The 17,906-nt window shown below is 50.2% G+C and overlaps 1 protein-coding gene across 1 annotated transcript in view; it reads right to left on the reverse strand.

Annotated features, from left to right (window-relative positions):
- Nucleotides 1–617: 617 nt before the first annotated feature.
- LOC310802273 (uncharacterized protein) overlaps nucleotides 618–17,906 on the reverse strand; it is a gene marked incomplete at its 3' end in the record, with an annotated part of 36,210 nt that continues 18,921 nt past the window's right edge. The window contains exons 4-5 of the mRNA XM_083666563.1: nucleotides 2,057–2,134; nucleotides 618–1,849 (exon numbers count right to left, since the gene is read on the reverse strand). Coding sequence (XP_083522689.1) covers nucleotides 618–1,849; nucleotides 2,057–2,134 — 1,310 coding nt within the window. The remainder of the gene's footprint in view (nucleotides 1,850–2,056; nucleotides 2,135–17,906) is intronic.

Here is a 17,906-nt window from a genome sequence, read left to right on the forward strand (position 1 = left end):
TTTAGTCTGTTGTGTTAGGGGGGACTAGCAAAGTAAGATTTTCATTGTGTGGTGTAACTGTCTGTTTACTGTGCATATGACTAATAAATATCTTGAATCTTGAATCTTGAATCTTGTATGCATCACGTATGTCACCATGACAACACCGTACAATAGCCTTTCCATCCATGTATAAGAGCCCCCTGCTGGTGGTTTGATAGTATGACAGCTGTTTGGTCATTCTGAGGAATTAGTGTTCTCTGCTGCCCTCTAGTGGACAGAGGAGAGAACTACAACACTACTGGGTTTCAGTAACTCTTCTGCTTGTACATAAAACAGAACATGCACTCCACTTATGAGAATCACATCAGAACCGGGCCATTTTGATTCTGATGACAGATGGATTGTGATGACTGAAAGTGAAGTACATTGTAAATATTGGTTCCGACACCACAAAAAATCATCACTAAAAAAAACAGCCCAACTTGTTTCTTTACTTTCTACAACGGAATGACTCTGTGATCACATGGTGATTCTCCCACCTAGCTACACAGTGATCAGTACAGTGTGATTCTCCCACAGTGATCAATACAGTGTGATTCTCCCACACTGATCAATACAGTGTGATTCTCCCACAGCTACTTTAGACTTGTGACATAGACCTCATCTAAAAACTGTGTACTAAGATTTTTTAGTCTTTGTCTTAGTCTCTCCATCTCTCTGTCCTTCTCCTCCATCTGTCTGTTGAACTCCCTCTGCATCTTGGTCTTTGAGATCATGATGTTCCTCTGTAAATCAGGTAGGACGACCTTCATCAGGTTTCTCTCTGCTTCAACTCTAGCCTCTCCTTCATAGTTCTCCCTGATCTCTTCAATCTCCTGTCTGTGTCTCTCCTCCCTCTCCCTCCTCTCATTCTCTCTCTTCTCTCTAAATCTCTCCAGCTTTCTCTCCATCTCCTCCCTTCGACCAGACTCACTCTTTAGCTCCCTCTCCAGCTCTCTTTTCTTCTCCTCATCCTTCTCTTCTCTCGCCTGTCTCTCCAGTTCAGTTGTTCTATCACAGAGTGTTCTGATCTCTACCTCGTGCTCCTGGATTAATCCCTCTATCTTCTTCAGAGAGTCCCGCAGCTCCTTCTCAAGCCTCTCCTTCACCTCTCTCTCCTCTCTCTGTTTCCTCTCCTCTCTCTCCCTCTGTATCACTCCCTCCATCTCTCTGACCTGGGCCTCTGCTTCCTGGTAGGTCTGACTGCTGTAGAAGCTCTCTCTGTTTCCTGCCACCATCTCCTCTACCTGGTGTAGCAGCTCTGGGACCTGAGTGCCATGGGCCCTGTCCTTAATGTTGAGGACATGGTACCTGTTCCCACATTTCTCTACAAGCTTCTGGAGGTCCTGACTCCCTGCTTGGAGAAGCTCCTCTCTGCTCTGCTCTTTCAGGCTGTCAGCATGGGTGAATAGAATGACAGTGTGTCCCCAACAACCCTCCCCAAACATCTCCTCCATTCTCTCCAGCGCCCCTCTCTCCTCCCCCTTAGAGGGCTCCACTGGTAGGACCAGGAGGAAGGCGTGGGGTCCCGGGGCAGACAGACGGACACAGAGCCCCACATCCTGTCTCATCTCCTCCAGAGAGAGTCCAGGGCTGAACCAGTCTGGAGTGTCCACCAGCACCAGCCGTCTCCCACACAGGTCCCCCTCTCTCCTCTTACTCCTCTGAGTCACAGCAGAGGGGCTGGCCTGGGCCCCAAACTCCTCTCTGCCTAGGATGGTGTTTCCTGCTGCACTCCTCCCAGCCCCAGTCCTCCCCAGCAGCACCAGTCTCAGCTCAGACACACTGGGAGACACTGGGGAGTCTGGACCGCTGCTCTCTCCTCCCACTGCAACACAACACAGGACAATGGTCACAACACATGCTGGAAATATAGAGGATATATTTAATAATCAGGGGATATATTAAACACACTGACCAAAATATGAGTAATAAATTGAGGGTATTGAAGGAATTGATCGTTTCGAGCGTGTTCTGAAAATCACAGTGTGGAATGTCAGGATCAGTAATGTTTTAGAGAGCAGCAACTACTTACTATCAGGAGGATTGGACTCCATGCTGTGTCTCTTCCTCAGTGGCAGTGTGGGGTCCGTATCTGAGGTCTCTCCTCCCACTGCAACACAACACAGGGGACCAGTCAACATACTGACATGTTGGGGTAACCACAACAATTACTATCAGAACTTCAAAGGAATGGAGAATTCTGATGGTAATGTAGTTCAACAAGTAGTGAAATAAAGAGTAGAACAAGTGAGGATCAAGATGATGAGCTGTATGTAGCTGTTTCACACATCTCTGGCTGTGATGATAACTCACTGTTTGGAGGTCGATCCATGCTGAATCTCCTCCTGATTGGGAGTCTGAGGCCTGTATCTGAGGTCTCTCCTCTCTCTACAACAACAACAACCATTTCATTGTAGAATGTTTAGAACCTTAAGGAACATTTGGAATTAGTTCTGTGAAAGAAACATAGAATTTGAAGCCTCTTGAAATCATGGAGGTTTCTCCATCACACTCACCAGTCATCTGGGCTGAGACCTCACTCTTCAGTCTCTTTACTTCAGTCTTCAGATCACATATCTGTTGTGCTGAAATTATAGAGGAAAACTAGGACATAAATTATGTTGACAGTGGACAGGAAAGCAATAACACTCATATCCACAAACATAGTACTGTTATATTAGTATTGTACATACAGTCATTATTATATTATTATATTAATATTACTCTCTCTCTCACACACACACACACACACACACACACACACACACACACTTCAAATACTGTTGGACACAAACAAATAATGATGTCAGTTGTGTGTTTTGTAAAGCAGTGTTTGTTGGTTTGTTTGTTTTTCTAAAGAAATATTCCTTCAGGGACCCTATGTATCGTTTCAGTTCACTGAAACTATTTCTATTTTCTAATATATTATATTTTTAATTCTATTTCTACAGCACACCTGACCTTATGTACAGTGGGGGAAATAATTATTTGATCCCCTGCTGATTTTGTTAGTTTGCCCGATTAGAAAAGAAATGAGTGGTCTATAATTTTTATAGTACTTTTATTTTAACATATAGAGACAGAATATCAACAAAGAAGTCCAGAAAAAAAACATTATATAAAGTTATAAATTCATTTGCATTCGATCGAAGGAAATAAGTAATTGATCCCCAAGCAAAACATGACTTAGTACTTGGTGGAGAAACCCTTGCTGGCAAGCACAGAAGTCAGATGTTTCTTATAGTTGGTCACCAGGTTTGCACACATCTCAGGAGGGATTTTGGTCCACTCCTCTTTACAGATCCTCTCCAAATCCTGAAGGTTTCAAGGCTTTTGCTTGGCAACTCGAAGCTTCAGCTCCCTCCACAAATTTTCGATAGGATTAAGGTCTGGAGACTAGCTAGGCCACTCCATGACCTTAGTGTGCTTCTTCTTGAGCCACTCCTTTGTTGCCTTGGCTGTATGTTTTGGGTCATTGTCATGCTGGAAGACCCATCCACGACCCATCCTCAGTGCTCTGGCTGAGGGAAGGAGGTTCTCGTCCAAGATCTTATGGTACATGGCCCTGTCCATTGGCCCCTCAATGCAGTGAAGTCGTCCTGTACCCTTAGCAGAGAAACCACCCCAAAGCATAATGTTTCCACCTCCGTGTTTTACGGTGGGGATGGTGTTCTTGGGATTGTAGCATTCAGCATTTCTCTCCCTCCAAACACGAAGAGTCAAATTTATGCCAAAGAGTTAAATTTGGTCTCATCTGACCACATCACCTTCTCCCAAGCCTTCTCTGAATCATTTAGGTGTTCATTGGCAAACTTCAGATGGGCCTGTACATGTGCCTTCTTGAGCAGGGGGACCTTGCGGGCACTGCAGGATTTCAATCCGTTACGGTGTAGTGTGTTACCAATGGTTTTCTTGGTGACTGTGGTCCCAGCTGCCTTGAGATCATTACCAAGCTCCTCCCGTGTAGTTCTGGGCTGATCCCTCACCCTTCTCATGATCATCCTTACCCCACGAGGCAAGATCTTGCATGGAGCTCTAGGCCGAGGGCGATTGATGGTTATTTTGTATTTCTTCCATTTTCTAATAATTGCACCAACAGTTGTCTCCTTCTCACCAAGCTTCTTGCTGATGGTCTTGTAGCCCATTCCAGCCTTGTGCAGGTCTACAACTCTTACCCTGATGTCCTTTGAATGTTCTTTGGTCTTGCCCATGGTGGTGGAGAGGTTGGAATGGAAGAGATTGATTCTATTGACAGGTGTCTTTTATACCCATAACAAGCAGAGATTAGGAGTACTTTTCCTAAAGTGACAGGACTAATCTGTGTGCCTCATGGGCATATAACCGGTCTGTATGAGCCAGAATTCTTGCTGGTTTGTAGGGGATCAAATACTTATTTCCTTCGATCAAATGCAAATGAATTTATAACTTTATATAATGTGTTTTTTCTGGACTTCTTTGTTGATATTCTGTCTCTATTTGTTAAAATAAAAGTACCATAAAAATTATAGACCGCTGATTTCTTTGTAATCGGGCAAACTAACAAAATCAGCAGGGGATCAAATAATTATTTCCCCCACTGTATATCGTCAACTAATCAATGACCAGATACACAGATTAAGCCTTATTATTACAGGATGATTAATCCTGGACAAAATGTGTCTTCAATGGAAATTTTGCAAAGATTACTTCTTCTTATGATGACTGATGGATAGATGATTCACTTACTTAAACACATGTATTTGTTGTAAGTCGCTTTGGATAAAGGCGTCTGCTAAATGCCATGAATGTAAATGTAAATGTAACAATATTATATCGTACATATAACAGTTTTTTTTCTTTCACATCTCACCAAGTTGTGTATTTTCAGTGTTCACATCCTCCACTTGTCTGTCTCTGTCTTTCAACTGCTTGTCTCTCTCTGCTTGCTGTTTGGTTAGTTCATCCAGTAGTCTGTCTTTCTCCTCTAGTTGTTGGTCCTTTTCTCCCAGTCTCTGGTTCCTCTCCTCTAGTTGTTGGTCCTTCTCTCCCAGTCTCTGGTTCCTCTCCTCTAGTTGTTGGTCTTTCTCTCCCAGTCTCTGGTTCCTCTCCTCTAGTTGTTGGTCCTTCTCTCCCAGTCTCTGGTTCCTCTCCTCTAGTTGTTGGTCTTTCTCTCCGAGTCTCTGGTTCCTCTCCTCTAGTTGTTGGTCTTTCTCTCCGAGTCTCTGGTTCCTCTCCTCTAGTTGTTGGTCTTTCTCTCCCAGTCTCTGGTTCCTCTCCTCTAGTTGTTGGTCCTTCTCTCCCAGTCTCTGGTTCCTCTCCTCTAGTTGTTGGTCCTTCTCTCCCAGTCTCTGGTTCCTCTCCTCTAGTTGTTGGTCCTTCTTTCCCAGTCTCTGGTTCCTCTCCTCTAGTTGTTGGTCTTTCTCTCCCAGTCTCTGGTTCATCTCCTCTAGTTGTTGGTCCTTCTCTCCCAGTCTCTGGTTCCTCTCCTCTAGTTGTCCATCTCTTTCCTTTAGTTGCTTCTCTCTCTCTTCTAGCTGCTTGTCCTTCTCTTCTAGTTGTTTTCTCCTCTCTCCGAGTTCCTGTCTTTTCTCCTTTAGTTCACTGTTTTTTTCTGTTAGTAGTTTGTCTCTCTCTGCTAGCTGTTTGTCTTTCTCCTCCAGAGTCTTATTCTTATCCTCTATCAGTCTGTCCCTCTCCTTTAGAAGTTTGTTGTCCATCTCTATCTCTGAAGGAGATTTGAACACATGATTTATTGACTGTTGTATTAGCAGGAAGAACATATAGATTCACTCATGTTTAGATTTTTATCATTCAATCAAAAATGTAAAAAACACATTGATCTCTGGCAATCAACAGCCATCTGAGTTGAATAAACCATGAAGTGATTTCACTGATTCAGTTGATGCATTCATTCATTCTGTCTCAATCGTCTCTCCTGAAACCATCTATTCTATAATTCCCCTCCAGACTCTCTCACACTTACCAAGCAGAGCAGCTGATTTCTCTCTCTTCTGCTTGTCCTCCACACTCTCCTTACTTAACCACCTTGCAGCGCGACCTGGATCCATGTTAGGAGAAACTGAGAGGTGAGTTCTGTGTAACAGACTACAGCACATCAACACAAGGCAACACACACTAATCAAATACCTCCAGTTACTCAATCTTCTCAAGGAATCTTGCTAACAATTGTCTCAGGATGTCAGCTAAATTAAATGCAGGTGAAGGCGAACTGCAGTGGAGGTTCACACAGAAATAAGCACAGGTGGAGATTAGTATCTATCCAATGACCATGTCCACTAGAGGAAGAGCTTGTGAGAATGTGGGTAACACTTTACTGAGAGAGGTGATAATGTAGCATTCATAAAGCATTCATTAAGCCTTTATATGCATGACATAAAGAGCCATAATGGCCTATATAAGTTAATGTAGCATTCATAAAGCATAAAGCACAGAGAGGGATGGAGGGAGGGAAGGAGGGTGGGTGGGTAGAGGGAGGGAGTGAGGGAGGGAAGGAGGGTGGGTTGTTTGGTAGAGGGAGGGAGGGAGGGAGGGTAGAGGTTGGGAGGGAGGGTGAGAAGAGGGAGGGAGGGTGAGTAGAGGGAGGGAGGGTGAGTAGAGGGAGGGAGGGAGGGACGGAGAGTGGGTTGTTTGGTAGAGGGAGGGAGGGAGGGAGGGTAGAGGTTGGGAGGGAGGGTGAGTAGAGGGAGGGAGGGAGGGAGGATGGGTGGGTAGAGGGAGGGAGGGAGGGAGGGATGGAAGGGAGGGAGGGTAGAGGGATTGTAGAGAGAGGGAGGTAGGGAGGGATGGTAGAGGGATGGAGGGAGGGAGGGATGGAAGGAGGGAGGTATGGTAGAGGGAGGGTAGAGGGATGGAGGGTAGAGGAAGGGAGGGTGGGTGAGGAGAGGGAGGGAGGGGGACAGTGGGTGAGGAAAGGGAGGGAGGGAAAGAGGGAGGGAGGGAGAGTAGAGGGAGGGAGGGGGAGGGTGGGTGGGTTTTGGGAGCGAGGTAGAGTGAGAGAGTGGTGGGGGGGGTGGGTGACTAGAGGGAGGGAGGGAGGGTAGGAGACAGGGTAGAGGGATGGATAGATGGAGGGAGGGAGGGAGGGTAGAGGGAGGGATAGATGGAGGGAGGGAGGGTGGGTAAAGGGAGGGAGGAAAGGATGGAGGGAGGGAGGGAAGGAGTGAGGGTAGAGGGGGGGAGTGAGGGAGGGAGGGTAGAGGGAGGGAGTGAGGGAGGGTAGAGGGTGAGTAGAAGGAGGGAGGGAGGGAGGGAGGGACGGAGAGTGGGTTGTTTGGTAGAGGGAGGGAGGGAGGGTAGAGGTTGGGAGGGAGGGTGAGTAGAGGGAGGGAGGGAGGGAGGATGGGTGGGTAGAGGGAGGGAGGGAGGAAAGGATGGAGGGAGGGAGGGAAGGAGTGAGGGTAGAGGGAGGGAGTGAGGGAGGGAGGGTAGAGGGAGGGAGTGAGGGAGGGTAGAGGGTGAGTAGAAGGAGGGAGGGAGGGAGGGAGGGAGAGAGGGTGAGTAGAAGGATGGATAGATGGAGGGAGGGAGGGAGGGATGGAGGGACGGAGAGTGGGTTGTTAGGTAGAGGGAGGGTGGGTAGAGGTTGGGAGGGAGGGTGAGTAGAGGGAGGGAAGGATGGAGGGAGGAAGGGAGGGAAGGATGGAGGGAGGGAGAGAGGGAGGGAGGGAGGGTGGTACGGAGGGAGGGAGGGAGAGAGGGTAGAGGGATGGATAGATGGAGGGAGGGAGGGAGGAAAAAGGGAGGGTAGAGGGAGGGAGGGAGGGTAGACGTCAGGAGGGAGAGAGAGAGGGAGGGAGGGGAAGGGTGGGTGAGTGGGTAGAGAGAGGGAGGGAGAGAGGGGGAGGGTGGGTGACTAGAGGGAGGGAGGGTGGAGGGATGGAGGGTGGTACGGAGGGAGGGAGGGAAGGAGGGAGGGAAGAAGGGAAGGATGGTGGGAGGGAGGGAGGGAGGGAGGGATGGTAGAGGGAGGGAGGAAGGGTTCAAAGTCTAGTAGCAGATCTACATTCTTCAGTCAGAGGGAGGGAGGGTAGAGGGAGGGAGGGAAGGAGGAGGAGGGAGGGAGGGGGGGTGGGTGAGTAGAGTGAGGAGGGAGGGTGGGAGGGAGGGAGGGATGGTAGAGGGAGGGAGGGAGGGAAGAGGGATGGAAGGTAGAGGGATGGACAGAGTGTAGAGGGAGGGAGGGATGGTAGAGGGAGGGTGAGGGAAGGAGGGAGGGAAGAGGGATGGAGGGAGGGTAGAGGGATGGTAGAGGGATGGTAGAGGGAGGGAGGGAGGGAGGGATGGTAGAGAGAGGGAATGAGGGAGGGAGGGAGGAACGGAGGGAGAGAGGAAGGGAGGGAGGGTTCAAAGTCAAGTAGGGATGGAGGGAGGGTATAGGGAGGGAGGGAAGGATGGAGGGAGGGAGGGAGGGAGGGAGGGAGAGAGGGAGGGAGGGAGGGAGGGTGGTACGGAGGGAGGGAGAGAGGGTAGAGGGATGGATAGATGGAGGGAGGGAAGTATGGAGGGAGGTAGGGAAAGAGGGAGGGAGGGTAGAAGGATGGATAGATGGAAGGAAGGAGGAAGGGTGGGGGGGAGGTATGGAGGGAGGGAAGGAGGGCGGGTAGAGGGATGGAGGGAGGGAGGGAAGGAGTGAGGGAGGGATGGAGGGAGGGTAGAGGGAGGGAGGAAGGGATGAAACGAGAGATGGTAGAGGGAGTGCAGAGGGAGGGAGGGAGGGAGGATAAAGGGAGGAGGTCCAGCACCTAACAGTGTGGTGCAACGACAATAACCTGGCTCTCAACACCAAGAAGACCAAAGAACTCATTGTGGACTTCAGGAAGTCTAAAGCTGGCGCACACACCCCCATCCTCATCAACGGGACTGAGGTGGAGCGAGGTGAAAACTGCCCAACGCATCACCGGTTCCTCACTCCCCTCCATCGAGGCTGTCCAGGGCAAACGATGCTTGCGTAAGGCACGCAGCATCGTCAAGGACATCTCTCACCCCAACCATAGACTTTTCACCCCACTCCCCTCCGGGAGGCGCTACAGGTCTCTCCGCACCCGAACCAGTAGGTTCAGAGGCAGCTTCTTCCCTGCGGCTGTCACCCTGCTGAACACGAACACTACACCTACCTGACAACCTACTACCCCCGCAACCCCCCCCCCCCCCCCCCCCACCCGGACAATTGCACTATTGCACTATTACTCCCCTCCCCTGCTCTTACTCTTACTCAATACCACTGCTCTTCTGTACATACCTGTCCATACTGTTCATACTGTTCATAATGCACATAATGCACATATCCTATATTTTCTTTAATACTACTGCACATACTGTACATACTTGTTTATACTGTTTATACGGCATTCCATATTTATATTTATTCTGCATCTACCTCATGTTACTGTTAATACATATATACTGCTAGACTGCATTACCTATACAGCTCATATGCTGCTACACTGCTCATACTGTAACTATTTATTCTGCTATAATGCTACTGCTACTCACATACTGCTATACTGCACTGCTATATATACTGCTTATACTATACTATATTACACTGCACTACTACTGATCATATATTGCACTACCTGTAAATACTGTTCATTGCACTTTCTGCTATTTTGCACTTCTGGTTAGACGCTAACTGCATTTCGTTGTCTCTGTACTTGTACTCTGCACAATGACAATAAAGTTGAATCTAATCTAATCTAATCTAATCTAATAAAGGGAGGGTAGAAGGATGGATAGATGGAGGGAGGGAGGGAGGGAGGGAGTGTAGAGGGGGAGGGAGGGAAGGAGGTAGGTATGGAGGAAGGGAGGATAAAGGGAGGGTAGAGGGAGGGAGGGGGAGGATGGCTGGGTAGAGGGAGGGAGTGAGGGAGAGTAGAGGTCGGGGGGAGAGAGGGAGGGAGGGGGAGAGTGGGTGACTAGAATGAGGGAGGGAGAGAGGGAGGAATGGAATGGAATGAAACATGGCTGGTTGTTAGTGTTCATTATTACTTTCTGTTACTTTCAGGGAGGGGAGGGAAGGATGGGGAGGGTGGGTGAGGTAAGGGAGGGAGGGAGAGTGAGAGAGAGAGGTCGGGGGGAGGCTAGAGGGAGGGAGGGAGGGAGGGAGGGGGAGAGTGGGTGAGTAGAGGGAGGGAGGGGTGGGTGGGTGAGGAAAGGGAGGGAACGAGAGAGGCTGGATGGGTGGGTTTTGGGAGCGAGGGAGGGAAGGAGGGTCGAGGGAGGGATGGTAGAGGGATTGAGGGAGGGAGGGAGGGTATAGGGAGGGAGGGAAGGATGGAGGGAGGGAGGGAGGAAAAAGGGATGGTAGATTCAAGATTCAAGATTCAAGATTCTTTATTTGTCACGTGCATACAAGTATACAGTGAAATGCAAAAGTGACAGTGCCACAGAGTAGTGCAACAATACAATAGTTTTAAAATACAATAAAATAAAAATAGAAGTACTAAAAAATATACAGTATGGACAGTATAAACAGTATAAACAATATGAACAGTATAACCAGTAAGCATATAAGTAAGCAATATAAATAGCAGATGGATGATTATGTGTGTGCATATGTGTTAAGATGACAGTGCATGTGTGAGTGACTTGAGGGGGGCACTGGTGGGGTCATCATTGACGATTCTGATGGCGTGGGGGAAGAAACTCAGCCTTAGCCTCTCTGTTCTTGCTGCATGACAGCGGAGGCATTTTCCTGACCACAGCGGCTGGAACAGTCCATGTTTCGGGTGGTGAGGGTCCTTCATAATCCTGTAGGCTCTGGTCCTACACCTCCTGGTGTACAGGACATGGAGAGGGGGGGTTGGAGCTCCCATGGTTTTTTCTGCCAGACGTACCACCCTTTGCAGAGCTCGCCTGTCCTGGGCCGTGCTGTTACCGTACCAGACGGTGATGTTGCCAGCCAGGATGCTCTCCACAGCTCCAGAGTAGAAGGACTGAAGGATCCTCCGGGAGACTGAATTTCCTCAGCTGCCTGAGATGGAACAGGCGCTGCCTTGCCTTTCCCACCAGAGAACTGATGTGGGTAGTCCAGGTCAGGTCTTCTGAGATGTGGACTCCCAGGTATTTAAAACTGCTCACCCTGTCCACAGCAGTTCCTCCGATGTCCAGCGGTGTGTAGGCCCTTAGTTTTTGTTCTCTCCCGAAGTCCACAATCAGCTCTTTTGTCTTGGAGACATTCAGGATGAGACTGTTCTCCTGACACCAGAGTGACAGGTCCGCCACCTCGTCCAGGTAGCCTTTCTCATTGTTATCTGAGATCAGCCCCACCACGACCATGTCGTCCGCAAACTTGATGATGGAGTTTTCGCTGGACTTAGCCACACAGTCGTGGGTGTACAGGGGGTAGAGGGAGAGAGGGAAGGGGAGGGTGGGTGACTAGAGGGAGGAAGGGGGAGAGTAGGTGAGGAAAGGTGAGGAAAGGGAGGGAGGGATGGAGGGAGAGAGGGAGGGTAGATGGAGGCAGGGATGGTAGAGGGATGGAGGGAGGGAGTGTAGAGGGAGGGAGGGAGGGTAGAGGGAGGGAGGGAGGGAGGGGGAGGGTGGGTGAGGAAAGGGAGGGAGGGCGGGGAGAGGGAGGGAGGGAGGGAGAGTGGGAGGGAAGGTAGAGGGAGGGACGAGGGAGGGAGGGAGGGTAGAGGGATGGTAGAGGGAGGGAGGGAGACAGGGAAGGAGGGAGGGAGGGAAACAGGGAGGGTAGAGGGAGGGAGGGAGGGTTCAAAGTCTAGTAGCAGATCTACATTCTTCAGTCAGAGGGAGAGAGGGTAGAGGGAGGGAGGGAGGGGGGGTGGGTGAGTAGAGGGAGGAGGGAGGGTGGGAGGGAGGGAGGGAGGGAGGGATGGTAGAGGGAGGGTTCAAAGTCTAGTCGCAGATCTACATTCTTCAGTCAGAGGGAGGGAGGGTAGAGGGAGGGAGAGAGGGTAGAGGGAGGGAGGGGAGGAGGGAGGGAGGGGGGGTGGGTGAGTAGAGGGAGGAGGGAGGGAGGGATGGTAGAGGGAGGGAGGGAGGGAAGAAGGATGGAAGGTAGAGGGATGGAGAGAGTGTAGAGGGAGGGAGGGATGGTAGAGGGAGGGTGAGGGAATGAGGGAGGGAAGAGGGATGGAGGGAGGGTAGAGGGATGGTAGAGGGAGGGAGGGATGGTAGAGAGAGGGAATGAGGGAGGGAGGGAGGAACGGAGGGAGAGAGGAAGGGAGGGAGGGTTCAAAGTCAAGTAGCAGATCTACATTCTTTTCTAAAGCAGATTTGTTGGATGTCAATTTCTTAAAGAGTTTTGTATCTTTTAGTGCAGGGGTTCTCAACCTTTTGCAAGCTGGGCCCCCCTAAAGCTGGTTCATTGCAGTTTATGCTTTATTATTGTTATTATTACTAGGCCTAATAGTAGGCATATCATCTGCATTTTTTACAGAAGCTTGCAGGTAGGCGATGTTAATGTGAGACCTGAGCCTGCTTTGCCTTGCAAAGATCCTCAATTCTTGGCGCAATGTCTGATAAACATAGCCTCAAATCATCCTCGATTTGTGCACGATTGCGGTATTTCGTTTTGAGTGCAGTCATTTTTGAGAATCCTGCCTCACACAAATATGTCGACGCGAAAGGGAGGAGAATCTTCAAGGCGACGTCACAGAGTTGAGGGTATTCCTGCATCAATGCTGCCCAGAATGACGAAAGAGGGCAGGAGGTAAAGAGTTCCTTCAGCCTACTGTCACTCTTCAGCTCAATAAGCTGTTCCTGCATATCAATTGACAGCTCGTTTGCTGTGCACACAAATGGATCTCGAACCCACGCAAAAGAGCGATAATCCTCTTTAAAGTACGTCGCAAATTGTTTTCTCATTGCTGACAGGTGCTCAGACGCTGATTGAAATAGAGAGGAGAAATCGTGTGACGTGCCTGCATCAGTGATAAAGTCTGCAAGGCTGGGGAACATGTCGCAGTTCCCTCGACTGATGCGGCCACGCCAGAGGTCAAGTTTTTGTGTGAAGGCGTCCACTCTGTCTGCGAGGAGCAAAATATGAGTTTCGCGGCCTTGCAAAGACAGGTTGAGGCCATTCAACCGGTCAAATATATCGACCAAATAGGACAGAGACGCAAGCCACATAGTGTCATCCAGATGCTTCGCCAGATCTGATTTGATTTCTGTCAAAAACCACTTCACCTCCTCTCGCAGCTCATACAACCGCTGTAACACCCGCCCCCTGGAGAGCCAGCGAACTTCAGTGTGCAGAAGCAGCTGTTCGTGCCCTGACCCCATCTCCTGGCAGAGGACCCCAAACAAGCGAGAGTTTAGCGGCCGTGATTTGATAAGATTTATCATTTTCACGGATTGGTTCAGCACTCAGAGTCAAAGAGAACCGGCATTTTTTTAGCAGCTAGTGCTTCGCGATGGACCATGCAATGTGTCCATTTCACAAGTGGAGCTACTTGCTGAACGCGAGCAGCTAGGCCACGCTCACGGCCCGTCATTGCCCGCGCACCATCCATGCATAGGCCAACGCATCGGTCCCAAGCCAAACCATTTTCATTGATAAATATATCGAGGACATTGAAGATGGCTTCTCCTGTAGTGTGCGACTGAAGAGGCCGGCAAAACAGGACATCCTCCTCAATCGCCTTGTCCCGCAGATACCTGACATAGGTGAGGAGCTGGGCCTGCCCAGCAATATCAGTGGATTCGTCCAGGTGCAGCGCGTAGTAAGGACTCTTTTTTATGAACTCTATCAGTTGCTCTCTGATAGACATGTCTGAAATTCTCCTAGCGACTGTGTCATTGGACAGTGGTACTGTACTGAGTTTGGCTGCTCTCCTATCATTATTCTGCACATGTCTTGCGCGGCCGGCAAAATGAGAGTCTCGGCAATTGTATGCGGTTTACCCAGTTTACCTATTCTTTTGGCCACTGCATACGATGCCTCCAAACACTGTTTAGACACAGTGCTGTGCATTGAAATGGTTGCCTGTTGCTGATGGAGGCCATCAAGCTTTCTTTTAAAATATTCAGCCGGTTTATCCTTAATGCCAGCATGCTTTGTTTCGAGGTGCCTTTTCAGTTTGCAGGGCTTCATGCTGTCGTTTGCCAGCACCTCGGCACACACGACACACTGAGGTCTCAGATCAGCCGTGACTGTAAACCCAAACTGCAGGTATGCTTCATCGTACCTTCAAAGCTTTTTTGCAGCTGGTGGTGCGTCGGTTGCCTTGTTGGTCCTCACAAGAAATCTCTCCATTTTTGTTTGGTTTTGAAATAATTTGGATGTGGATTAGTTGTGTTTTCAATAAAGTTTATGCTATGATGTAACGATGTGTGCGTGTGTGGGGCTATGTTGAGAGACTAGTATCGGGGGCTAATCAGTCGGGACTTAGGCACGATCTTTAATACAACAGTACACAATAACGATTTTGCAGGCAATGCAGATTTATTTTAAGACTTAACAATTGTAGTCCTTTGTGAGTGAGTGAGTGGGTGAGTGTGTGTGTGTGTGTGTGTCTTAGTCGCGTGGGTCGTATAGTTGTGTTGCAACACGGTGAAAAAGTTGCTAGCTAGTTAGCTAAGTGCACGCCTAGCAGTTACATTTTTTGGCTGGGGCTGAGATGGGGATAATCTTTAAAAAGACTGTTTGTGGGGTTAGTCTTTAAAAAAACTGTTTGGGTTTTGAAGTATAGGCCTAAGTAAATCGTAATCGAGATTGATAACAGATAGACTAGCGAGAGTTGGCACAAGCGAACTTGGCAAGAGACTAGACTAGAGTGAGACTAGACTAGAGACTAGACTAGAGACTAGACTAGAGTGAATGGAGCTACGACGCGTATATAGTAGCACTTACGTGACGTTGCGTCACAGGCTCAAAATACTACCCCCTGTATTGGTAGATTTGAAATGAAACTGTGTGGTTGATTTGTTTGTGTGTTATAATAGTCCAACCACTTGCATTTTGACATGGGGGGGAATCTGTTGCATCTCCTTTGTAGGTCTACTAATAGCCAGTGAGTCCGTGATTTTTCGTGTTTTTTTTTTTTTTCTTTCCCTCCCATCCTGTAGCCTACTCGAGCCCCCCAGGGAGGGTGTCCGCGCCCCCCACCGGTTGAGAACCACTGTTTTAGTGGAACAAATACAAGTCATCACTCACCTAAAAGATCTTCATCTGAAAAGAAGAAGAGAGAAGGAGAAAAGGTCAGTAATTGTCACTTCATAAACCACATCAATAAATCAGATTGGACCAATGATCAATAGTCAAGAGGATCATGCTGGAAGACTCCAAAGGAAATGGAATGAAACATGGCTGGTTGTTAGTGTTCATTATTACTGTCTGTTACTTTCAGGGAGGGGAGGGAGGAAGGGAGGGAGGGAGGGAGGGAGGGAGTGAGGGAGGATAAAGGGAGGATAGAGGGAGGGAGGGAGGGATGGTGGGCGGGAGAGAGGGTAGAGGGAGGGAGGGATGGAGGGTGGGAAGGAGGGAGGGTGGGTGAGGAAAGGGAGGGAGGGAGGGTGGGTTTTGGGAGTGAGGGAGAGAGAGAGAGAGAGAGGGAGGGAGGCTAGAGGGAGGGAGAGAGAGAGTGGGAGGAAGGGGGGGTAGAGGGAGGATAGAGGGATGGAGGATAGATGGAGGGAGGGAGGACGGAGGGTGGGTAGAGGGAGGGAGGGAGGGAAGGAGGAGGTAGAGTGGGGGGAAAGAGGGTAAAGGGAATTAAGAGGGAGGGAGGGATGGAGGGAGGGAGAGTGGGAGGGAGAGTGGAAGGGAGGGAGGGTAAAAAGAGGGAGGGAGGCAGGTATGGAGGGAGGGAGGAGGATGGGTGGATTGAGGGAGGGAGAGAGGGTAGAGGGATGGAGGGAGGGAGAGTAGAGGGAGGGAGGGAGGATAAAGGGAGGATAGAGGGAGGGAGGGATGGTGGGCGGGAAAGGGAGGGAGGGAGGGAGGGTGGGTTTTGGGAGTGAGGGAGAGAGAGAGGGGGGGGGAGGGAGGCTAGAGGGAGGGAGAGAGAGAGGGAGGAAGGGAGGGTAGAGGGAGGATAGAGGGAGGGAGGGAGGGAGGCAGGTATGGAGGGTGGATAAAGGGAGGGTAGAGTGAGGGAGGGAGGGTAAAGGGAGGGTAGAAGGATGGATAGATGGAGAGGGAGGCAGGGGGAGAGGGAGGGAAGGAGGGTAGGAGGGCAAAGGGAGGGTAGAGGGATGGAGGGAGGGTGGGAGGGGGAGGGTGGGTGAGTAAAGGAAGGAGGGAGGGTGAGTAGAGGGAGGGAGGGAGGGAGGAGGATGGGTGGATTGAGGGAGGGAGAGAGGGTAGAGGGATGGAGGGAGGGAGGTAAGGTAGAGGGAGGGAGGGAGGGAGGGAGGGAGGGTAGAGGGAGGGAGGGAAGGAGGAGGGAGGGAGGGAGGGGGGGTGGGTGAGTAGAGGGAGGAGGGAGGGAGGGATGGTAGAGGGAGGGAAGAGGGATGGAGGGAGGGAGGGAGGGAGGGAGGGAAGGAGGGACGGAGGGAGAGAGGGAGGGAGGAAGGGAGGGTTCAAAGTCAAGTAGCAGATCTACATTCTTCAGTCTTTTCTAAACCAGATTTGTTGGACGTCAATTTCTTAAAGAGTTTTGTATCTTTTAGTGGAACAAATACAAGTCATCACTCACCTGGAAGACCTCCTGATGAAAAGAAGAAGAGAGAAGGAGAAAAGGTCAGTAATTGTCACTTCATAAACCACATCAATAAATCAGATTGGACCAATGATCAATAGTCAATAGGATCATGCTGGAAGACTCCAAAGGAAATGGAATGAAACATGGCTGGTTGTTAGTGTTCATTATTACTGTCTGTTACTTTCAGGGAGGGGAGAGAGGGAGGGAGAGTAGAGAGAGGGAGGGAGGGTAGAGGGATGGAGGGATGGAGGGAGGGTAGAGGGAGGGAGGATAAAGGGAGGATAGAGGGAGGGAGGGAGGGATGGAGGGTGGGCGGGAAAGAGGGTAGAGGGAGGGAGGGATGTAGGGTGGGAAGGAGGGAGGGAGGGTGGGTTTTGGGAGTGAGGGAGAGAGAGAGAGAGAGGGAGGGAGGCTAGAAGGAGGGAGAGAGAGAGGGAGGGAGGGGGGGTAGAGGGAGGATAGATGGAGGGAGGGAGGGAGGAGGGAGGAGGGAGGGTGGGTAGAGGGAGGGATGGAGGGAGGGAGGGTAGAGGGAGGGAAAGAGGGTAAAGGGAATTAAGAAGGAGGGAGTGATGGAGGGAGGGAGGGAGAGTGGAAGGGAGGGAGGGTAAAAAGAGGGAGGGAGGGAGGCAGGTATGGAGGGTGGATAAAGGGAGGGTAGAGTGAGGGTAGAAGGATGGATAGATGGAGAGGGAGGGAGTGGGGGAGGGTAGAGGGAGGGTAGGAGGGCAAAGGGAGGGTGGGAGGGGGAGGGTGGGTGAGTAAAGGAAGGAGGGAGGATGAGTAGAGGGACGGAGGGAGAGTGGGAGGGATGGATGGAGGGAGGGAGGGAGGGAGGGAGGGATATGTACTGCACTACCTGTATATACTGTTCATTGCACTTTCTGCTATTTTGCACTTCTGGTTAGACGCTAACTGCATTTCGTTGTCTCTGTACTTGTACTCTGCACAATGACAATAAAGTTGAATCTAATCTAATCTAATCTAATCTAATCTAAAGGGAGAGTGGGAGGGAGGGAGGGAGAGTGGGAGGGAGAGTGGAAGGGAGGGAGGGTAAAAGAGGGAGGGAGGGAGGCAGGTATGGAGGGAGGGAGGATAAAGGATGGATAGATGGAGAGGGAGGGAGGGAGGGTGAGAGGGGAGAGAGAGGGGGAGGGTAGAGGGAGGGTAGGAGGGCAAAGGGAGGGTAAAAGGATGGAAGGATGGTGATTAAAGTAAGGAGGGAGGGTGAGTCATGTACTGAGGGAGGGAGTTAAAGTAGAGGGAGGG

Source organism: Argentina silus, assembly GCF_951799395.1.
Source record: "Argentina silus genome assembly, chromosome: 3".
In the NCBI taxonomy this organism is placed as follows: Eukaryota; Metazoa; Chordata; class Actinopteri; order Argentiniformes; family Argentinidae; genus Argentina; species Argentina silus.